This window comes from Castanea sativa, chromosome 1 (genome assembly GCF_040712315.1).
Source record: "Castanea sativa cultivar Marrone di Chiusa Pesio chromosome 1, ASM4071231v1".
Taxonomy (NCBI): Eukaryota; Viridiplantae; Streptophyta; class Magnoliopsida; order Fagales; family Fagaceae; genus Castanea; species Castanea sativa.
The window spans coordinates 26,070,492-26,095,401 of record NC_134013.1 but is presented as its reverse complement, the minus strand read 5'-3'; the positions used below and the strand labels follow the sequence as shown (position 1 = coordinate 26,095,401).

The following is a 24,910-nucleotide window of genomic DNA, read 5'->3' as shown; positions in this document are numbered from 1 at the left end:
ATTTCATGCTCGATTTTTCACCAACTTAATAATAAACCCAATACAATAAAATCCCACAAAATACAAGGAACAAAATAATGCAAATATAACACTTTTTGTCATGGAATAAAGCCAACATAAAACATAGTTGTAAATCACAACTTTACAGAAGACATTAAATTTCTTTGTGATATTTATTTTATTTTATTTTAATTTGTTAGTATATCTTTATGATGTAATCGTGCTACTCTAATTTTGGCTAGTGTTACAAAAGAGAATGAGGAGATCATTATTTGGTTAAAAGAATATCCCTATTTTCTCTTTTTCATTGTATAACATGATTTTGAATAAAGTCTACAGTTGTTTCCTTTAAAAGGAAAAAAAAAAATCATGTTTTTAGTTATAAGACAAAGTTTAGTTATAAAATTGGATGTAGCCTTAGGCTATAACCTTACCCAATATCTTTTTATTGGATATGAACTTTGACAAATTCACTATAAAAAATTTCTAAAAAGTTAAAGATTAATAGCTATGTCATCAATAAACTGTTTAAATTGCAAGTTTTTATAATTTAAAATTATGCATAAAATATAAACTTATAGATTATATAATAAATAATATCCGATTGACACAAAATTTGACGTGTGTTAAGAGCGTAAAGAATATGCAATTTAATAGTTAGATTTTTAAAATATGCAGTAATGTTTATTTTATTGAGTAAGATTGTAACCTTAGGCTACAACCAACTTTGTAACTAAATTTTGTCCTTAATTATTGTTATATGTATATTAGCCCATTAGCATAGGTCCATGCCTAATTTTATTTTGCGTGTAAGTCAAGTCTCTTATTTGTACTAGAAGTCTATTAGTTTAGGGTTTAGTCTGTTATATATACCTATGTTATGTTGTATATATAGGTATATACAAGGATAGGTTGTAATAATGATGTTTGAGTATGGAGAATATGGTTTCATAAAGTAAAAATTCAAGTTCTAGAATTTTCTAAGTGAAAATTCAAAAATCTGAATTTTCTAAGTGAAAATTCAAAAATCTGAATTTTCTGGAATTTTCTGGTGACTGTTCAGAAAGATTGAAGAGGTTTCAATCTTTGTTAACCGTTTTATGAAAAAATAACTAACTCTACATACGTGTTTTTTCATGAAACATAACCCTATGAGTATAAATAGAGGTTTATGTTTGAGAGAAATACAAGAAATCGTGTGGTTATTCTCCAGAATTACTATCTGTAGAACCCAACATCTTGGTTGTATCCTGGAGACAAATTTATGATAACCCTTTAGCAACAAAAGTGTGGGGGGCAAATATTGTCTAAGGAAAACGATATAGTGCCTTCAATTTATCTATTTTCTATTTGTCTTTTGTATTAACTTTGTTCTTCCATTATTACTTTGTGTAATATCCCAAACATGTTATAGTTTATTGTAACACAGAATTTGTATTACACTCTAATAAATTAAAGAGTAACCCTTTAGGATTTCTTTCGTGGACGTAGGCCGTTAGGCTGAACCATGTAACCTTTGTGTTCCTATTTTATGCTTCCCTCTTCTGCGTCTATACAAACATATTCAACATAAGATATATCATAACTAAATTTAATGGTTAGAGCATCCATAGTAGATGTGGTATATGTGCTAAATGCTATAATATGGCACATTTGGCACACCAAATACAAAAAACGGAGCTTTATCAGATGTGCTAAATGTGCCAAATTTTTGCAACATTGAACAGTACCCTTACAATTTTGGCACAGTATGGACAGGAAATGACATATGGTTTATTATTATTTTTTCATCTTTCTCTCTCCTCTCACTTCTTTAATTGTTTTTTCTCTCTCCTCACAATCTGTCTCTCTCTCGTTCTTTCCTCTTCAGATGAGATTCCTAGCTCCTCCCTCAACCTCAAACTTCAGCTCCTCCCTCAACCTCACAATCTGCCGATCTCGATCTCGGCCAGCTCGATTCGACGGTTCTCGCTTCCTCTCCCTTCCATTATCAAAAATCAAGGGTCCAAAATTCCCCACACGAACTTCGACCCATCAGATCCGATTCTACACCACAAGACCATCCGACGGCCAGGATTTCTTGGCACTCCCGTACGACGTGTTGACGAAAATCGCAGCGTCGTTTAGCCTCCAAAACCTTCGAGCCGCGTCGCTGGTGTGCAGGTCGTGGAGTGAGGCGCTTAAGCCGTTGAGAGAGGCGATGCTGTTGTTGCATTGGGGAAAGCGGTTCAAGCACGGTCAAGGTGGGGTAACCAAACACCACCAATGGGACGGCGTTGTTCTCGCCTCGATCTCGCCTTTATCAAACTCTGCTTGATCTCGCCTGCCGCTGTCTCGCCGTCCAGGTCTCTCTGATCTCGCTCGGCACCATCTCACCGTCTAGGTCATCCAGGTCTCTCCGATCTCGCCCTCCACCATTTCGCACATTGCCGGATCTCTCTTCTTTCTCTTGCAGTGGTTGTGGCGATTTTTTTTAGGGTGGTTGTTGTGGGTTGTGTTTGGTTAATTTAAGTCATGGTTGGCTAATTTGAGCGGTGGTTGGTTGATTTTGGGATTTGTGGTTGTGTTGATCTCTCTGGTTGTTTTTTTATTTTATTTTATTTTATTTTATTAAAATGGTGTTGGTGGATGTGGGTTTGTGCCGGTAGTGGCTGGTCAGTGTTGTTGCTGTTGGTGGCTGTTGTTGTTGTAGTGGTGGATGTGCCGTTGTTGTTGTTGATGGTGATGACAGGGAGAGATAATATATTATTTTAATGTGTAGTAAATATTATTTTAATGTATAGAATTGAATGATAGAACATCTGATAAATGAGATGTTATAAAATGATGTGGTAAAATAGTAAAGTATGCTTTTGGTGTTGTAAAATGGCATTTTTTATACCACATCTGTTGTGTATACTCTTATAAATCACAATGTGTTTCTAAAAAAAGAAAAAAAGAAAAAAAAGGGTTATAAATCACAATGTGTAAAACAAGTTTTTGCTTTTAGTGGTATTAGTGGACCACACGGTGATGCCTATAGTATTGCCTCGTTTTTGAAATTTTAAAGCGAGTGAGCAACTAGCAATCCTCCTAATTTGACATGAGAATTGACATACGGCCAAAAAAGAAAAAAAGAAAAGAAAAAAGGTAGGAGAAAAAGAGATTAAAAAAAAAAAAAAAAAAGGTGGAGGGTAGGAAACCAGAATCTTGGAAAATCACAACTAGAGTATTTTTTAAAAACCCATAATTATTTGCTATTCCATTGTTAGAAACGGTCCCTCTTGTTGGGATGAGACAATGTCACGTTTAACAAATGATAAAACTGTTTTCCTTGGAAGCTTCACATTCTCTAGACTCTAGATCAGAAAAGGAGGCACTGTTGGATTCTGCATCCGTAGCGACCTCCAGTTTGAAGATTAAACAAATCTAGAGAGGTTCAACCGCACGGGTCTGTACTCTGAACCGACAGTCCGTATTTGTCTTTTGGTGTGGTGTCCACCCCTTTTTTCATTTTGAGATCTTTTCTTTTTTAGTTTTTCAAAATCACCTAGTCTCTTTCTGGGTCGCTTCTTCCTCTTCTTCTTCCTATGTTAGTACTTAGTAGTAGTACCACCGCTACTAGTTTGTCTTTGATCTAATACAATACTTAATAGATTCTATTACCAACTACACTGCACCCACCGACACCTCCATCTCCTATAAAAGTTTCAAGGACGGACGGGAGGGACATCGAACCACACCACGTTGACCAGCGCTGGCTTGTTATCCTTATTCTTGGCTTTGCTGCTTTTGGAATTGGAAGTGATGGGTTTCCTCAAGTGCTTTATTGGATTCAAAATTAGACGCAGATCCAATCGTGTCGAAATTTATAATCAGGACCATGATGAGAACAGGAACCAGTCTACTAGCAATGGCACCGCTACTAATACAGCTACTGATGATAGTAGCAAGACTAATAATAGACTTGAGCCAATTGATGGTCAAAAGCGGAATATTGATGGGGTTGGGGTGATCAGGAAATTCAGTTGGGATGAGGTTGAGAGGCTGACCAAGAACTTCTCCAAGGTGATTGGATCGGGAGGATTTAGCACCGTCTATTTGGCTCACTTCCAGGGCTTTGAGATAGAGCTGGGGGCAATTAAGGTCCACATTGGCAGTGAGCGCCTCAACCAGTTGTTTAAGCAAGAACGGGACATCCTGCTCCGTCTGCGCCATCAACATATCGTCAAGCTTCTTGGTTATTGTGATGACGGAGGTGAGTACTGTACATATATGTAGTATTTTGATCCATCTTTTAATTAATTGAATATTTGAAATCTGAAATTATTAATCCATGATATATTGATATTTGATATATATAATTTCAGAACAAGGGGCAATGGTATTTGAGTACGTCCCCAACGGAAGCTTGCAAGAGAAGCTCCATGGTGGTGGTTGTGGTGGTATAGCAGAAGAAGATGCAAAAAGCAAAAGGAAATCATTGCCTGTGCTTTCGTGGAGAAGCCGCATTACAATAGCCTTCCAGCTAGCGCAAGCAATAGAATATTTGCATGAAAAGTGTAGCCCACAGATTGTTCACGGTGACATTAAAGCTTCAAACATCCTACTGGACCACCATCTCAACTGCAAGCTCTGTGATTTCGGTTTCTCAAAGATGGGGTTTTCTTCGACCATACTCCCACCTTCTTCATCTTCCCCTGCGTATTCATCGAGGAGGAAGCAAGTGATGATGGGTTCTCCAGGTTACACCGATCCACACTACCTGAGAACTGGATTAGCCTCAAAGAAGAACGACATTTACAGCTATGGAGTTGTGGTTTTGGAGCTTGTGACAGGGATGGAGGCCTTCTGTTCCGAGAGGGGCCAGTTCTTGACATCTATAGTGGGACCGACATTGCTGACGAGGGATGTGGCGGACATGGTGGACCCACGACTGGGCGGAGACTATGATATGGAAGAAGCCAGGGCCATTCTTTCCATCTCAGCCCTCTGCCTTGGCCACTCGCCCACCCTCAGGCCTTCTGCCACCCACATCTTGCAAACTATCAAGGACAAAATCTCTTCCACCTCCTTCCTATTCTCACCATCACCGGACAAAGACAAATTTGGTCAACTCATGATTCGTGATTCATGATCTATTTGTGTGATTCTGTAAATTTGTAAAAAAAAAAGAAAAAAAAAAAGAAGAAAAAATATACTTTTATTACTCTTTTGATCTTTTGCAACTAGATTCATTAGGAGTGGTGTTGAATAACATACCAGTAACATCACCTACCCATTTACATTCATATATAATATCGATAGTGACACTTTAACGACCCTCCCGTGCGTTTTATTATTATTATTATTATTTGATTTTTTTAATCATTTTTTTTTCTATTTTTAAGTAAGTAGAAATATATTTATTTATATTATTAGTTTGCTTTACTTTTTCAAATGAGCATATTTGACATGTCAATGCAAATAGATTATAGTCTCTAGATATTTTTAATATGAAAATGAGAGAAATATTAGAAAGATTATTTTCAAAGCAAGACATCTAAGTTAACATATTAATAGAAGGGAGTATAAATTAATATGGGGAGAAAAACGATAAAAGAATTAAAATGAAAATAAGAGAAATATTAGAAAGATTATTTCCAAAGCAAGACATCTATGTTAATTAATTTGTTAATAGAGGGGAGTATAAATTAAAATGGGGAGAAAAAAAATAAAAGAATTAAAATTTATATTTATATTAAAAATATCTAGAGACTATAATCTGTTTTTATTTTAAAAAAAAATGTTTTCTCCCCATTTACGAACAAACTATAAAAAAGAATAGTAATAAATTCGAAAGTTTCTATTCCTTAATTTTTCTAATGGTAAATCAGACATAGTGTATGTTTGTATTAGCTTTTTAATGATTTTGATGAAAGTGGATAAAAATACAATTGTATTTGTAAAATTTGAGACTTTAAAAAACTATATATAAGAGCATTTACATTTGAGGTGCTAAAAATTTTAGTGTTTAGCATTTTAAAAAACTACTTTATCTATTTTAACATATTAGTTTACAATTCACCCGGTATCTGATCTCTTATTTTTTCATTCATCCGATTAAAAAACATAATTATTTTGATAAAATAATAGGAAAAAACCAAATAAAAACTCATTTCACTGCATTTTAACTCAGCCAACCCAAACTTGTGAAAAGTGTAAGAAAGTGTGCATTTTGATATGAAATGATAAAATTAGGTGGTTTGTTGAAATTTTGACTTTCTTTGATTGTTGGTCAACTAGGTTAAAGTTGAGTCAATATAATAAAATTTGGCCATTTTGACATTGAACCATAAAATTGGTTAATCTAACATTCAATCAGGACAAAATATGATATAAATATTAATGACAAGCTAGCTCAGAGAGAGAGAGAGAGATTTTAGTCTTCAATGAACGTTGTCATCTTCAAGTCCACAAGGATAAGCCCAAAGTAATCACCCACTTCTTTCTCAAAAAAAAAAAAAAAAAAAAAAAGTAATCACCCACTTCCCTCGTCCAAAGTGCTATAAAGAGAGATTTCTCTGTTGACCACACACACAGATCTACATTGAGTTTTTGATAGTAAAATAACTGGAGTGATTCACCAAAAAAAAAAATAACTGAAGAGAGATGTGAGTGGAATTAAAGGACAAAGTTTGTTTACAAATTTGTTGTAGTCTAAAACTACAAATTCACTTAATATCTTTTTATTGGATATAAATTTTAACAAATTTTTTATTGGATTGTATTTTATTCTTATATCTTCTATACTTGCAATATTTTTAGAAGATCAAAGATCAATAGTGATGATGCCGAAAAAATCACTAGCAAGCTGCAAGCACTCCTCAAACCAAAGTAACACCTGCAAAAAGAAAATAGAGGACCTAAAAGAGCGCACCGGTTCTACCACTGTTCTCTGCTCCTCGATGCTCATTGCTTGTAGGTGGTCATCCATGTCCATCATGGTGATGTAACATTCTCGTGCTGCCACCTGATTTCCCCGCAGCTCTCCAACTCCGTATTCGGTGAGGAATTTGACCATTAAATGGTAGGTAGAGGTGACAACCTTCCATGCATTGAGAGTGGGTCGTTCGAGGATGGCGCTATATGCTGAAGAGCAGTCAACCACAAGAAAAGCTACATCCTTGGTTATTTGCTGTAGGTAATCTTCGACCGTCACAGACAACGTGACGACGCCTAAAGGATAAATCCTTGTTCCTCGGAAGCCAACAAGAGGTGCCTTCGTTGGAATCAGTCGTTCTTTAGCAATCCCCATTTGCTGGAATGCGGGGTAGTAGAGGATATCTGTTGAGCTTCCATTGTCCACCAAAACTAGATGCATGTTGTAATCCCCTACCCGTATGCTGACCACGAGCGCATCGTCATGTGGGTGGTGTAGGCGTCGCGCATCTTCTTCCGAAAACCTGATGCTGGGGCTATCTCGTCGTGCCACTTTTAATGAGGAGCCTGTCGACTAGACGCTTTGAACCGTCTGCAAGCAGGTCTTTCTGGCCTTTTTGGACGACCCTGCAGAAGTAATGCCCCCTACAATCATCCGTATATCCCCTTCACGTCGGTGATTTTGTTCCTAGAGTTGATCCGTTCTCTCCTTTCTCACGAACCTCTGCAACCTTCCTTGCCTAATGAGGGATTCAATTTGTTGCTTTAAATCATAGCAGTCCGTCGTATCGTGGCCACGATCGCCATGAAAATGACAGTATCTGTCTCTTGGCCTCTTGTTCGGATCTCCCTTCAGCTTGCCAAGAAACGTCAAGGTCCCTTCATCTTTGATCTGCATTAACACTTGGTCAATTGGGGCTGTGAGAGAGGTGAAGTTCGTAAACCTTCCCGTAGGCGGTTTGGGTCGCCGATCTTCCCGTCGTTCTTTGGTTCTTGCCATTTTTCGTCCCTTGTCTGGTTGTGTATCCTCCTGCCTTTCCCTCTTTCTGGGTTTGTCCTCTCGAGCCAACAAGACGTCCTCTACGTTCATATACTTCGTTGCCCTGTAAAACACTTCGGACATAGTCTTTGGGTCATTCTTATACAGAGAAAACAGGAACTTACCCTTTCGCAGCTTGTTTGTGAATGCTGCCATAAGTATTTTGTCATCTACCTCGTCTATCGAGAGGGCTTCCTTGTTAAAGCGGGCTATGTATGATCTCAAGGTCTCGTCTTCTCGCTGCCTTATGTTTAACAGACATGCAGTAGACTTCTTATGCCGGTGACTCCCGATAAAGTGTGATACGAACTGTGCGCCTAATTCCTTAAAGGTGCTGATGGAATTAGGTGTCAGCCTATTGTACCAGTCCCTTGCAGTTTTGTGTGGCTTTGTACTCCCAAGGAAACTATTTTTTTGTACTCCTTGGGGAACTTGTCCCACATCGAGAAAATCTCCCCCCACTTTCTCACTTATAAGCTTGCGCTGAAGAGAGGAGTGTACCATCAATTATTAATAACTGATGGTACACTCCTCACCATGGCGCAAGCTTATAAGTGAGAAAGTGGGAGGAGTTCTCTTCGATGTGGGATACAAGGTGTCAAGCCAAACAAGGTTACAAGGCAAAAAACCCTTGGCCCCAGAGGTGAAAATCCTGAGTACCTACAATAAAAGGAAACTTCTTTTTGTGTGGCTTTGTACTCCCAAGGAAACTATTTTTTTGTACTCCCTGGGGAACTTGTCCCACATCGAGAAAATCTCCCGCACTTTCTCACTTATAAGCTTGCACCGAAGAGAGGAGTGTACCATCAAATAGTTATGCCATCAATCAAATGTTTAAATTTCAAAATTTTGTAGTCTAAAATTATGCATATAAGTTTATGAATCGAATAGTAAAAAACATTCGATTGACAAGAAAATTGATACGTGTATTAAGAATATAAAGAACACGCAATACAACGGTTAGATTTTCAAAATATATAGCTATGTTAAATTTTCTTTTTAGTGAGAGTTTTAGCCTTAGGCTACAATTAAGTTTGTAGACAAACTTTGTCCAGAATAAAATATGCACATTTAATTTTTAGATGTTTATACAATTTGTTAGAGCATTTTAATATTAATTAATAAAAATGAATAAATATTATAACATAAATGTAAAAATTTGGGAGTGAATATAGAAGATGAGGAGTTTATGAAATTGTTTAATCCCACATTGAAAAGGAGAGAGACTTTTTTATTCTTTTTAATTGTGGCGATTAATGAGTTAATATGAATTAAGCCTATAAATTGACTCATTCAAACCAAATCCAAGTGACTGGAATACACACTAAAAAAGTAGAGAGGTTCTTAGCAAGGAAGGATGTTCTTTCTGGTGGAGTTTTGGACTTGAACACTTTATGCAGAGGTTATTCTAGCCATACGACACTTGTTGGACTTTTGTATCTTGGAGGAGACAAGTCAAAGAAGGTCTGCACCAATTACAAAGTTTAGCCAACCAAGGACTTGAATTTCCTTAAAGAGAGCGAGTGCCGCACCTCAGTTCAAATAGTGTTGTGTAATTTTTTTTTTCTATTTTTTAAAAAATAATATAATGAAGTATTATTCAGTTCCTCGTTGCATTATTATTATTGTTTTTGCACCAACAATTTTAAGGAGATTCAATACATGGAGCCTACACAAGAGAAATCAAATGGGCCTGTTGGAGATCTCAACAAACCCTTTTGCTTTAAGGGAGTCCAGTTCAAGAGGTAGAAAGGAAATGTCCTCTTCTACTTGATGGATTCTTGTAGCCTACATTCTCGCTGACAAGAATCCATCAAAGGTTTCTACTGATGAGATGAGTGAGGAAGAATTTAGTCTCCAACAAGAAAAAATAGATAAGTATACAAAAGATGAATATAATTATCGCTCTTATATTTTGAATTATCTTGCCGATCATTTCTATGATTATCATAATACAACTTATAATTTTGCCAAGAAAATTTGGAAAGCTTTACAAAACAAGTATGATACCGAGGAGGCTGGTGTAAAGAAGTATGCTGCTAGTAGATTTTTCCGTTACCAAATGGTGGATGGAAAATCAGTGGTGGATCAAGCACAAGACTTCCAAATGATTGTGGCAGAATTGAGATCCGAAGGCATAAGAATTGGAGACAATTTGGTGGTAGCTGGCATAATTGATAAATTACCACAATCTTGGAGAGAGTTCCAAAAGACTTTGTGGCACAAACAAAATGATACATCCTTGGAGACTTTGATCACACGCATCTGTGTGGAGGAAAAGGCTAGAGGACAAGATGGACTCATGACACAAGAGAGCAATGGTAATTCCACCACAAAGGTAAACCTTATTTCAGCCAATAATAATATGCCCAAAAATATTTTTCCTAGATATGGTCATTTGAAGCCTAAAAAAGAGTTTTCAAAAATAATAATAGACCTCAAGGAAGTGGAAACTGTTGCGACTTAAATAATACTCCCAAGTGCAGGATTGTCGCGAAGTAATAACTCAGTAAGTTTGAGGTGGAATCCACAGGGATAAAGGGAATCGATTAGCAAACCACAAGAGAATAAAACAAAAATAATATAGTTTAATTGAAGAGATTTTGTTATGGTTTAGTAAAGGTAATTTAAATTGAGAGAAAATAACAATATATTAAGGCACTAAGGTTTAGGGATCCACACACCACATCTATTGGTAGCCTTAGCAATATTTATTTTATAACTCAATTAAAATCCATACGAAGGATGATTTTAGTCGGATGGTTTAACAATAGGAACTCAATAATTTATTGTCTATGGTAGTTTTATGAAATTGATTGATTTTAGGCATAACAAAACTAGTAAATTAGTTTGCAAGGAATACTAAGCATTTAACGTGCTTGCAGTCTACGATAAATCAAAGGATTATACAGAACTAAACACTTTCCTAGATGAGTAAAACAATTAAAAACATAAAAAATATAAGCATTAAAACCAATAAATAATTGTTAAGAACATACTAATAAACGGTTGGGTTTTACCTCTTGTCTTAGCAAGGCTTCTCGTAAGTCATAACACAAATAAAACTCTAAAAACTTTAAAGAAATTTTAAGAAAACCTAAATTGTGTTCTACAATAGCTCATCCTGAATTTCACCCTAAAAAGCCTTTAGATAGGTCAAGGAATCCTATTACAAGTTGAATTCCCGTTTGGAGAAAATCTCAAGATTTTAGGCTTAACTTAACTGACGTTTTTGGCTCATTTAACTTCAGAATATGAACTTTTGGTAAACTAATATATTGTAGCCCTATATGTTGGCTTTCCAACCCAACTTGAATCATCTTGAATGGATATCTGAGTTGAAATTTATGCTCCAAATACTAACTGGTGTGCAGGCTGGAATATTAATTAGAATTAGACTTGGATTTGGGGCAAGTTTCCTTTGAATCCTTGCTCCAATTGGACTTGAAATTAATTGGGTTGGCCTTCTTTGACTTCATCATGGTCCTTGTAAAAGTAAAATCCGTTGGCTTTCTTCTTTGTAAAAATTCACTTATTTAATTTCATTATCTTACAAAAGACAAATTCACACATTAAAATTCAATTAAGCACAAAATTGATTATTCAGCATTATTCCAAAACTAACTACAAAATGCATGAATTAACTCAAAATAAGTATGACAATGCTTTCTGATAATGGTATAAATATTCAAAATAAAGCTATTATCACACTCTCCAACCAGCTCATTACTAGTCCCTAGCAATTTAAATGTCTCGAGACAAAAACACAAAATAACAAAAAATTATTACTTTAGTAGAAATATTTAATCAAAGGCCAAAACACTAACAATTACCAAAGATATTCCACATGCCATTAATACTCAATGTGTGAATAGTTTAGCCAACACAAACACAACCTTAGTCTTAAGATAAAACATGTCTTGAATTTCTATCCAAAGTTATGCTTCAACTCAAATCTCACAGTTGTTAACACTCAACAAATAAAATCACTCTGAAAATGGTATAGCACTCACAAATATATGTGAGCGGAATAATGTAAAACAAAGACTAATATCTCACATATAAATAAGATGAAGAATGGTGAAGCAAAATAAATGACATTTATAGTCTCATGAAAGGATGCCAACACTAAGAATATTACACCACAACCATTGATTAGTCATGTCAAAATCCAAACCATACCTTCCTTAAGATCAAATAGGACTTTTATTGGGACGTAATGTAGGGTAAAGAGGAGGAATTTAGAACAAAGGGTATCGGTAAAAATAAAAATTGTTTTCAAGACTAATTAGAGAGAAAACTTCTTTTGAGTATATGACAATTGATTTATTTTCTTAATTTTCTTGAATATTATACTTTCACTTTATTTCTTTTTTCTTCAAAATTTCATCAACAAATTCGTTCTCTATTTCTTCCTCTTTCACATTCCCTTTTTTTTCAACATTTTTCCTTTTCTGTTTATGACTTTTTTTTTTTTGAGTCCTCATTTTCTTCAAACTATTTCACCACAAATTTATCCAATAAGACAATTTGATTGCATTCATTCTTGGAACACTTTAGGAAAGGGTTTGAGAAAGAATGGCTAAAATAATAGGCTCAAATGAATGACTAGTGGTAATGTATCAAGAAAGAATATAATAAAGGCTCAAAATTAACAAAGATGACCTAAAATCATCTCTTAAGGATTGGGATAGTTCTTCAAAATTTATGACTTTAACATATTCAAGTTGGCATAAAATTGATAAATTCTTAGCATTCGACCAAATCAAAGAATGATGAGACTAAGCAGCAACAAAGATATGTGCTTCCAAATGAAAAATGAGATGAATAGAAAATAACCCTCTAAAAAAATGAATGGTCCAAGAACTCACTTGGGTTGTAGTCTCTACATTTTATTTTCAAGATTTTCAAAGGCATCTCTATCTCTCAACCAAGAAACATGTTCATGTGGCTAAAGTGCATGTGCATAATAGTTGAGCATGAAAAACAATGGAATTCTTTAGATAGAAGTAGCATAAAGAACTTTGACTTAAAACTCTTACTAAAGCAACACTTATTTTTTTGAAAATTGGACTAAAAACAAAAACAAAAACCACTAAATAACAACCTAAAAGAAATTTAACATAAAATAAAAACAAATGCAAATCATCGCAAGTTCCTCCCCCCAACCTAAAACTTACATTGACCTCAATGTTAACAAGGAAAAACAATAAAGAGTAGAGATTACGGAGGGTACCTTGAAGAGACGAACAAATATGAACAAAAAAAACTTTAACACTTGCAAAAGGGGTTAGAAAACAAAACAAAAAAAATAATAAAAAGAAAAAAAAATACAATCTAAACTACAATACAAACACTAATGCTAATTGCTTGGCAAGTCTTGATAAATGGGATTCTCCAAATTAATAGATTCCTTCTCTTGTGAAAAATTCTCAAGAAATGGCTTAAGACGTTGTCCATTCACCTTAAATATGTTACCATTTTTAGGATTTTCAATTTCTATAGCACCATAAGAGAAAACATTTTTAACAATGAAAAGTCCAGTCCATCTAGATCTCAATTTTTTGGGGAGCAAATGTAACTTGGAATTATACAAAAGAACTTTTTGAGATGGTTTAAAAGATTTTCTTAAAATTTGTTTGTCATGAAAAATCTTCATTCTTTCTTTAGAAATCCTAGAATTCTCATGTGCATCACACCGAATTTCTTCCAACTCATTCAATTGCAATTTTCTCAATGAACTAGTTTTGTCTAAGTTAAAGTTAAACATCTTTATTACCCAATATGATTTATGTTCCAATTCCACAGGAAAGTGACAAGTTTTACCATAAACAAATCTATAGAGAGACATACCAACAATATTTTTATAGGTAGTGCGGTACGCCCAAAGTGCATCATTCGACTTCAAAGACCAATCTTTACGATTTGGGTTAATTGTCTTTTCCAAAATTTGTTTAGTCTCCCTAGATGGTTTGTCATTGTCCTTTAAATAAATCCTATGAGTAAAAACCAATGGATTAAGTCCTTTTATGTTAGCTATGTTCCTTCCCATGACACCCTTATGTTTACTCAAAACATTTAATAACTTACATTCTTGCAAGGCGTCAAGTTCATAAGATATTACCATAGGAACAGTCTCGTTGGTTCCTAGAAAGACATACTTGAGATCATTTGGCTAGGGCTTCAACTCCCATTTAGGTACTTGCTCGCTCGCTAGATGGCAACAACTTTATCTCACAAAGTAGCAACTCCTCATATTTCAATTTCCAATTGCTCACTTCCAATTCCTGTGCAGATTCCAAGAGACAATGAATGTATGCAATTTTAGAATTCTCATCAAAGTTAAAATCACATGAATTAACTAAACAAGTTTCTAATGCTTGGTCTTGAACAATTGTATCAATCAAGTTAACTTCATGCAGATCCTCTTCCTCCCTAGTTTGCTTACAAGTGTTAAAAATATTAAGCTCAAGGGTCATATTGATAAAAGATAATTTTAAGACCCCACTTCTACAACTTATCAATGCATTAGAAGTTGCAAGAAATGAGCGTCCTAAAATCATAGATATTTGAGAATTAGCATTAGAACCAAGATGCATGTCCAAAATAATAAAGTCAACAGGAAAATAAAATTTGTCCACTTGAACCAAAACATCCTTAACAACACCGTTAGGAACAGTCATAAATCGATCGGCAAGTTGTAAAATTATGGAAGCGGGTTTTAACTCACCTAGACCTAATTGCTCATATACTGAATATGGCAAAAGATTCACACTTGCCCCAAGATCAAGCAAAACTTTCTCTATTTTTGAATTACCAATCACATATGAAATAGTGGGACAACCTGGATCTTTAAACTTATTTGGAGGTCTATTGTTTTGAATGATTGCACTAACTTGTTCAGTCAAAAATGTCTTCTTATGTACGTTAAGCTTACGCTTAACAGTACACAAATCTTTTAAAAATTTAGCATGTGATGGAATTTGCTTTATGACATCCAAAAGATGAATGTTCACTTTCAAAATTTTGGTTCATTTTTTGAGGTGGAATCAACCTTTGGGGAAAGGGAGCAAGGATAGGACACCTGCCAATTTCATTAGATTTAGGCTTAAGGTCCTCATCACTACTCTTTATTCTGGAAGATTCATCATGTGTGTTGCTTTTAGGAATATTTTTTTCAATGATTTTTTCACTACAAAGAGTAGTTACAGATTTAATTTGACTCATTTTATTTTCAGAGGAACTACAATCATCAACACAAAATTGACCTTGGGGGTTTGGTTGTGGTTGAGATGGAAACTTATCATTTTCTATTGTGCTCATGGATGTGGTCAATTTAGTGAGAGTGCTCCTAATGTCATTTATGGCTTGTGAGTTCTAATTATTAATGGTGGATTAAGTTTGCATGAATTATTGTAAAGTGTCCTCAAGACTCTTCTTTGGAAGAGGATTATAGGGAACAAAATTTAAAGAACCATGTGTAGGAGGTGCAACCACATTATCATTCCTCTAACTAAAATTTGGGTAATTCCTCCACCCTAAATTGTATGTCTCTGAATAGGGGGAAGGGTATGATTTTTTTACCATTTTCATAGCATTTGCTTGATCTTTCAACACCTCTTTAAAAATTGGAATTGTAGGGTGTTCTATGGTCTCACAAATTCTACAAACCTCATTAATTTTAGGTACAATATTGATTCCATTGACCTTCCTTAATTCCATGGCTTCAAGTTTCTTAGTTAGACTAGCCATCTTAGCACTAAGGTCATCATCTTCCCTAAGTTGGTACTTGCCACCCCCAGAGGGGTTGGTGGATACTCTAAACCTATCTGAGGTATTAGTGGTATCTCAAGATTGGGCAATCACAGCTAAGAGATCAAAATAATGAAAAGCCTCATCATGACTTTTATTCAAAAACTCTCCATTGCCCATTATCTCCAAATTGGCGCATCTTTGGAGTTAAACTTTCATAGAAAAAACTAATTATACGCCAAGCTTCATAGCCATGATGTGGAGAAGTATTAAGCAAATCTTTAAATCTTTCCCAACATTGATAAAATGTCTCATTATCTTCTTGTGAAAAATTCATTGTTTGTCTTTTAAGTGCATTAGTCCTATGAATTGGAAAAAATTTCTTTAAAAACTCAGTTTGCACCTCTTGCCAAATACCAATTGACATAAGTCTCAAAGAATTAAGCCAAGTTTTTGCCGTGTCTTCAAGAAAAAAAGGGAACAACTTCAGCCTAATAGTTTCTTCATTACATGATTGGTCATGGAAGGTAGAACATACCTTCTCAAATTCCTTAAAGTGTAGGTAAGGATTTTCAGAATCTAAGCCATGAAATTTAGGAAGTAAAGAAATCATACCGGGCTTAAAATTAAAATTATTTGCATTAGTTGGAAAAATAATGCATGATGGTGCACTACTCCTAGTAGGTTACAAATAATCCTTGAGAGCTCTAATGGGTTGATGAGCATGGAAGTTTTCATTATTTAAATTATTCTCATCACCATGATTACTCTCTAAGTCCGCCGTGATATCAAGTGAATCAAAACATGTGAAATAATTAGATAAATTGCCAAACAAATTATTAGACTTAATTCTAACCAAGCAATTATCACTATCATGACACCAAACACGCATGAAATGGTAAAGCAAGAAAGAAAAAAGAAAAAGAAAATAAATAAAACAAATACCTTTAACAATAAAAAGAAGTACAAATAAAAGAAAAACTTTAAAAGAAAACTAAACTACTTAAAAAGAAAAGAGTTGGAGAGATATTACCAAATATGTGAAAAAATTTAATGCCGAAAACCTCTCCAAATGAAGTGGAACACTTCTCTAATAGCCTAATTCCCCGGCAACGGCACCAAAAAATTGCTACGACTTGAATAATGCTTCCAAGAATAGGATTGTCGCGAAGTAATAACTCGGTAAATCTGAGGTCGAATTCACAGGGAAAAAGGATTTAATTAGCAAACCACAAGAGAATAAAACTAAAATAATATAGTTTAATTGAAGAAATTTTTTATGGTTTAGTAAAGGTAAAATTGAGAGAAAATAACAATATATTAAGGTGCTAAGGTTTAAAGATCCACACACAACACATCTATTGGTAGTCTTAACAATATATATTCTATAACTCAACTAAAATGCATAGAAGGATGATCTTAGTCGGATGGTTTAACAATAAGGTAGAATAATATAGTTTAATTGAAGAGATTTTTTATGGTTTAGCAAAGGTAATTTAAATTGAGAGAAAATAACAATATATTAAGGTGCTAAGGTTTAGGGATTCACACACAACACATCTATTGGTAGTCTTAACAATATTTATTTTATAACTCAACTATAATTCATACGAAGGATGATCTTAATTGGATGGTTTTGTTAGGACATATGTGTTTCGCTTTAGAACATATGTCATTCTTTTATATAATTGGCTAATCCTTTGACAAAACGCACTTTACTTGTAATTGGGTAGATTTAGGATGAGTTTTATGCTTCAAGAAACTGTGTTTCAAGATCAAGAGTAGAAGTCATCAAGTCTGTCCAAGAAACAAGCTGAAAAGTGCACATTCATCAAAGCTCAACAGCTAACATGTGTCGAGGTTTAAAGAGCTGTTCCAGCCCCGTGGCTCGACAGCATCTCGATACCTCTATCTGTTGAGGTTTAAGAAAAATAGATTCTGAGTTCTGTTTTGATTCCAATCCGTGAATGTGTTTTTGGGCATTCTTTTCTCCTAACCCTAGACATATAAAATGATTATTTTAAGAGCCATAAAAAGTACGCAAGTTGCACAGGCATTGAGAAATCATTGTTCATGCAAATTGTGACTTGAGAAAAAGTTCTTGCCCTAGTTCATCTCTCTTGTGAAGAATTTGCTGTGTCTTTGCACCGTAGGGTTTTGTAACCAAGCATCTTCTTGATCTTCATCGTGTGGATGAATTGAAGAACTTTGCATCCAACAATATTTTTTAGTTGGTGATTGAAGTCGCATACTAGGATCCGCGCAATTGGTTAGTCACGTACTTGGGACCCGTGCATTGAAAGAAGAAATTGTCACTACAGAACAAGTCCAATTGGGTATTGGGGTAAGGGTTCAACTGGAGGTTGGTAAGGTACTTCGGATTCCTTTACTTGTAACCACTTGTTGTGATAATAGTGGAATTTCGGGAGTGGTGACCTTAAAATCACCCGGTGGGGTTTTTGCCGTGTAGGTTTTCCCCATTCGTAAACAAATCACCGTGTCATTTATTTTCCGCTGCATACTTTATTTTATTGGTAATTTGTTTGTGCTACCACGTTTTTGCATGTTAATTTGATTAATTAATAACTTGGCTAATTAATCAACTTAATCCATCACAAGGGGTCAATACGTTTTTGGCCTATCAGGTTTAACAATAAGAACTCAAGAATTTATTGTCTAAGGTAGTTTTATGAAATTGATTGATTTTAGGCAAAATAAAACTAGTGAATTAGTTCATAAGGAATACTAAGCATTTAATGTGCTCAGAGTCTACGATAAATCAAAAGATTATACAGAACTAAACACTTTTCTAGATGAGTAAATCAATAAAAAACATAAAAATATAAGCATTTAAATCAATAAATAATTGTTAAGAACATACCAATAAACGGTTGGGTTTCATCCCTTACCTTAGCAAGGCTTCTAGCAAGCCATAATACAAATAAAACTCTAAAAATTGTAAAGAAATTTAAAGAAAACCTAAATTATGTTTTACAACAGCTCGCCTCCTGAATTTTGCCCTAAAAAGCCTTTAAATAGGTCAAGGAATCCTATTACAAGTTGAATTCCCGTTTGGAGAAAATCTCAAGTTTTTAAACTTCAATTAACTGGTATTTTTGGCCCATTTAACTTCATAATTAGGACTTTTGGTAAACTACAGAGTTGTAGCCTTTTAAGTTAGCTTTCTAACCCAACTTGAATCATCTCGATTGGATATCTGAGCCGAAAGTTATGCTCCAAATACTAACTGGTGCGTAGACTGGAATCCTAATCCGAATTGGACTTGGATTTTGTGCTAATTTCCTTTGATTCTTTACTCCAATTGGACTTATATTTAATTGGGCTAGCTTTCTTTGACTTCATCATGGCCCTTATAAAATTAAAATTCATTAGCTTTCTTCTTTGTACAAATCCACTTATTTAATTTTATTATCCTACAAAAGACAAATTCACGCATTAAAATTCAATTAAGTACAAAATTGATTATTCAACATTATTCCAAAACCAACTATAAAATGCATGAATTAACTCAAAATAAATATGACAATACTTTCTAATAATGATATAAATATGCAAAATTAAGTTATTATCAGAAACTCGAATAAAAATTACAATAAGAATCAAGGACCCCCTTTACAAGATCAATTTAATAGATTTTGTTTTGTCTGTGGCAAAAGTGGGCATATTGCTCGATTTTGCAAATTTCGGAAACGTAAATCTATCTCGCAGGCTAACGTAACCGAAAAGCCTTTAGTAGCTATGATTGCAGACATCGATATGGTGCAATATGTTGAAGGGTGGTGGGCAGATTCTAGTGCTAATAGGCACATTTGCCATGACAAAAATTAGCTCAAGTTGTACTATCATTTTGAAGAAGAAAAAACTGTTATGCTTGGTGACTCTAGTAAAACCAAGGTTCTTGAAAGTGGTGAGGTTGATTTGAAATTCACTTTTGGACATGTGCTAACATTAAAAGATGTACTTTATACTCCATCTATGAGAAAAAATTTAATGTCAAGTTTTTGCTTAACAAGGCTAATTTCAAGCAAATTATGGAATCTGATAATTATGTAATCACTAAAAAGAGATTATTTGTGGGTAAGGGTTATGCTTGTGATGGAATGTTTGAATTGAATGTTGAGAATAATAAAGCATCTACCAATTCAGTTTATATGCTTTCTTCTATTAATTTTTGGCATTCTTGTTTGTGTCATATAGATAGTAGATATGTGAAAATCATGAGTGATTTAGGATTAATTCCAAGACCGTCAAAAGATTTTGAAAAGTGTGAAATTTGTAGACAAACTAAGATTACAAAAAAGCCTCATAAAAGTGTTGTAAGAAATAACGAATTACTTGAGTTAATTCACTCCGATTTATGTGAATTTGAGGGAATTTAACGTGGGGAAATAGATATATTATCACTTTTATTGATAATTTATCAAAATATACAACTATTTGTTTGTTGAAAAATAAAAGTGATACTTTTGAAAAATTTCAAGATTTTTTTAAAAAAAGTTGAAAATCAATTCGGTAAAAAAATAAAAAGAATAAGAAGTGATAGAGGCCGTAAGTATAAATTAGTGCATTCAACTCATTTGTTCAGTCTTTGAGGATTATCCATAAGCCAAATTTAGGATATTTGAGAGTATGAGTTGTCTTGCTTATGTATGGTTTATTGATCTTAAAATACCTAAATTAGGTATAAGAGTTATTTCCTGTGCTTTTCTTGGTTATGCAATTAATAGTGCAACCTATAGATTTTTTGATCTTGAAAACAAAATAATTTTTGAATCTGATGATGCAATTTTTCTTGAAGAAAAATTTCATTTTAAATTGAAAAATATTGGGGGTGAAGAAAATATTTTGTCATAATCTAGTTCTTCTACTTCACATTTACAAAATCAAGAAATTTTTGAAATGGAACCTAGAAAGAGTAAAAGAGCTAGAGTTAAAAAGGATTTTGGTCTTGATTATCATGTTTTTAACATTGAGGAAAATCTCCAAAATTTAAAAGAGGCTTTAACATCACCTGATGCTATATTTTGGAAAAAGGCTGTAAATGATAAGATGAAATCTCTAATTTCTAATTGAACTTGGAAATTAGTAAATCTTCCACCGGGTTGTAAGACTATAGGTTGTAAATGGGTCCTTAGAAAAAAGTTGAAACCAGATGGATCAATAGATAAGTTTAAAGCTAGATTTGTTGCAAAAGGCTTTAAACAAAAAAGTTGATCTTGATTTCTTTGATACATTTTCTCCGGTAACACGAATTACATCTATTAGATTGTTAATTGCTATTGTTGCAATTTTTGATTTAAAAATTCATCAAATGAATGTAAAAACTGCTTTTCTAAATGGGGACTTAGGAAGAGATTTATATGGATAAACCTGGAGGCTTTTTAAAGCCTGGATAAGAAAGCAAGGTATGTAAGCTAATTAAATCCCTATATGGCTTAAAACAAACACCTAAGTAATGGTATGAAAAGTTTGATTCCTGCGTGATTAAGAATGGTTATAAATCAAATTGAATATGATAAATGTATTTATTCTAAATCATGGAATAATTTACATGTTATTATTAGCCTCTATGTGGATGATATGTTGATTTTTGGCTCAAATATGCATATTATAAATGAGACAAAAAATATTCTTAAAAGTCATTTTGGTATAAAAGATCTTGGTGAGGCTAGTTTTATATTTGGGCATGAAAATTACAAAAACATGTGATGAAATATTTCTTGATCAATCACATTATGTTGAGAAAATATAATTTAATGATCACAAAAGTGTAGCTACTCCTTTTAATTCTATTGTTCATTTATTTCCTGTGAATAATAATGATGAGATTTTTAATCAAAAGGATTATGCTAGTATCATTGGTAGTTTGCGTTATGCTACTGATTGTACTAGACCTGACATTGCATATACAGTAGGAGTGCTTAGCAGATTTACTAGCAAACCTAATAAAGATCATTGGCTAGCTATTGAGCAATCCGTGAGATATTTAATTGGTACCAAAAGCTATGGCTTATTTTATAAAAAGTACCCTACTGTGATTGAAGCGTTTAGTGATGCCGATTGGAATACTTTGTTAGGTGATTCTCTCTCTAACACTGATTATATTTTTACCTTAGGTAGTTGTGCTATTTGTTGGAAATCTAAAAAACAAATAATAATTGCTAATTCAATAATGGAAGTTGAATTAATAGCATTAGCTTCAGCTAGTGAAGAGGCAAATTGGCTTAGAGATTTTTTATATAAAATTCCACTTTAGGAAAAACCAATTCCGCCTATATTAATTCATTGTGATAGCACTGCCGCAATTGGTAGAGTTAAAAACTGTTACTACAACAGTAAATCCAGACCTATAAGAAGAAAGCACAGTACCATGCGATCTTATTTGAGTAGCGGCATCATAACTGTGGATTATATTAAATCTAATGATAATCTTGCAGATCCATTTATCAAGGTCTTGGCAAAAGATAGGGCTTGGAATACATCGAGGGGGATGAGACTAAAGTCCATAGAATTATGAGCCATGTATGAGGATACCCAATCCAAGAACCAGAGATCTTGAGAATTGGGTTCAATGGGAAAAACGAACCATATGATGGTCATAAGAAATACACTAGCCAAAGGTTCTGTAACTGAATTGGTACCTTCCCATGTACAAAGTGCTTGAGGGTCTAGGGGGGAAAGGGTTAAAGCTGCAGGGTTAGCAGCATGTTGTAATTATTTCTTAGAAAAAAAGCACTATTTTTTTTTTAATTATTTATTTTGTAAAAAATTCCTTTAATAGTTCATCTCTATGATGTAAGTGCATTTATCTAATAATGTGGAGAGGTTGAGTAAAAAAACTTTTAATGAAATTTGTAGCTCGTATGAGTGGGATTACAAGAGCACCATTGACAAAATTTCACCTATGTGAGTGTGGGGGTGGGGCTGTTTCCTATGAGATTTCGACTTAATCTCAAATACACTCATGAAACTGGGATCAACACATAGTCGTAAAGTGCTAGCTATAAAAACTCATGTCAACACCTGGGTTGTTATGTGTAAGTAGTGACGCTTAATTTCCCTAAAGCAGTCCTAGTTCAAGTTGAAGACCACTACGACTCTGGAGTTGAGATCACTTTTTTACTAAATGAAATTTTAATGCATAGTACACCTTCATGATGCATAGTGACCCGTCTTTGCTTGGTAATCTCTCTTTAACTAAAAAATTTAAAATCAAAATGAGTGAGGGATTGTTGGAGCATTTTAATATTAATCAATTAAAATGAATAAATATTACAACATAAATGTAAAGATATGAGAGTGAATATAAAAGATGAAGAGTTAGTGAAATTGTTTAATCACACATTGAAAAAGAGAGAGACTTTTTTATTCTTTTTAATTGTGGTGATTAATGGGCTAATATGAATTGACTCAGATATTGGGCTAGATGTGTGCGTAAGGGGGAGGTGAAGAGTGGATGTGTCAAACGTGGAAATAAATCAGCCTCTTGGATTCTCTTACTTGACAGCCTATTTAAAATAATTATCATATCCGTTGGTGAGTAAATGGCCTGAGGCTTATAAATAAACTCATTCAGACCAAATCTAAGTGACTACAATATACACTAAAAAAATAGAGAGGTTCTTGGTAAGGAAGGGTGTTCTTTCTAGTGGAGTTTTGGGCTTGAACACTTTGTACAGAGGTTGTTCTAGTCATACGAAACTTGTTGGGTTGTTGTATCCTGGGAGAGACAAGACAGAGAAGGTCTGCATCGATCACAAAGTTTTGCCAACCAAGGGCTTGAATCTCCTTAAATAGAGCGAGTGCCGCGCCTTAGTCCAAATAGTGTTGTGTAATTTTTTTTAAAATAATATAAAAAAGTATTATTCGGCTTCTCATTGTGTTATTATTATTGTGTTTGCACTAATAGCCATGTATAGTTAGATTTAACTGTAGCAATGAGTCAAATTAAACAATAATGCATGATTGGATATGGGTACACGTGTTTTTGTGATTTTTTTCCCCTAGTGTTATCCAAAATAGAGAAAAATGCATTTTACATCTTCAGATGCGAATGAGGGGAGCTTATGAATCTTTTTAGGAACAAGATTGGGCTTTTAGTATTTAGTAATTTCTTGTTATTTAGTATTTTATGTATTGAAGCCAATAGTCTTGTAACTTAATTGATACCTATTTACGAATAAAGTGCTTGGAAGTTTAGGGAAGAAATGGATCAGGTTATAATGTTAGCAAGATAATATAACTATCTCAAAAAAAAAAAAAAATTGTATTGGATATTTGGACTTTTATTTTCATCAATGCTTTGGAGATTTTTGGCAATTGAATTATTAAATATAGTTTGGATTTCTTTTGCCAAGGTTTTGTAGCTGAATTGGCACTTCTCCATGCACAAAGTTTTTGGAGGCCTAGGGGGAAAAGGGCTCGAGCTACGGCGTTAGTAGCATATTGTAATTATTTTTGAAAAAAAAAAGATTTCACTTTGATTTAATAACTCTTTGAGGATAGTCATTATTGTATAAGATGGTCTTGCACACTTATAAGGTGTGTGGCTGTTAATTGTTGTTTGCTTAAGCCTATTTGTTCGGGTTGGGGGTGTGACACAAGGAATTATTTTAGTGATTGTAGGCTTCCTACTTAGTAAAAACGCATATGTTACATGTACAATACAATTTAAAAAAAAAAAAAAAAAACTCAAAGCTGGAAACCACCTCCTTCTTCGTTGTACAAGCTTAATTTCGACGCTGCGGTATTTGATGGAACTTAGAGCTTGGGCTTTGGAGCAATAATTCGAAACTCTGCAGGTGAAGAAGTCATGGCGGCAATGTCTGTCAAAGGACCCTCAGTTAGTTGCAGTGAAGAAGCAGAGGCATTGGCTTGTCGAAAGGCTCTTGAATTTGCTGTGGAGTCAGGATTTACAGAGATGATACTTGAAGGGGACAACATTGCTGTTATGAGAGCAGTGGTGAGCACTTCAGGCGATTTGTCATTGCTGGGACATGTGTATGAGGATATCAAATGTAGCATCCGTGGGTTGCATTTTGCTGATATTAGCTGTGTTAAAAGAGGGGGAAATAAGGTTGCGCATATCTTGGCCCAATACGCTAGAAATATTGATAATGACTTGTTTTGGATGGAGGATTCTCCTCCCCCTGTTTTAGACGCTTTGTATCAGGATTGCTTAAATATGAATGAATGAAT

At 34.2% G+C, this 24,910-nt stretch overlaps 2 protein-coding genes across 2 annotated transcripts; both read left to right on the top strand.

Annotated features, from left to right (window-relative positions):
* The first annotated feature begins 3,649 nt into the window (after positions 1-3,649).
* Positions 3,650-5,302, top strand: LOC142628715 (putative receptor-like protein kinase At1g33260). Its single transcript, XM_075802762.1, has 2 exons — positions 3,650-4,237; positions 4,350-5,302. The coding sequence occupies exons 1-2, from the start codon at positions 3,787-3,789 to the stop codon at positions 5,114-5,116; spliced, it is 1,218 nt and encodes a 405-aa protein (XP_075658877.1). The 5' UTR covers positions 3,650-3,786; the 3' UTR covers positions 5,117-5,302.
* Positions 5,303-24,524: 19,222 nt separating this feature from the next.
* LOC142623675 (uncharacterized) lies at positions 24,525-24,908 on the top strand. Its single transcript, XM_075797122.1, has one exon. It carries the CDS (start codon positions 24,525-24,527, stop codon positions 24,906-24,908), a length of 384 nt encoding a protein of 127 aa, XP_075653237.1.
* The last annotated feature ends 2 nt before the right edge of the window (positions 24,909-24,910 follow it).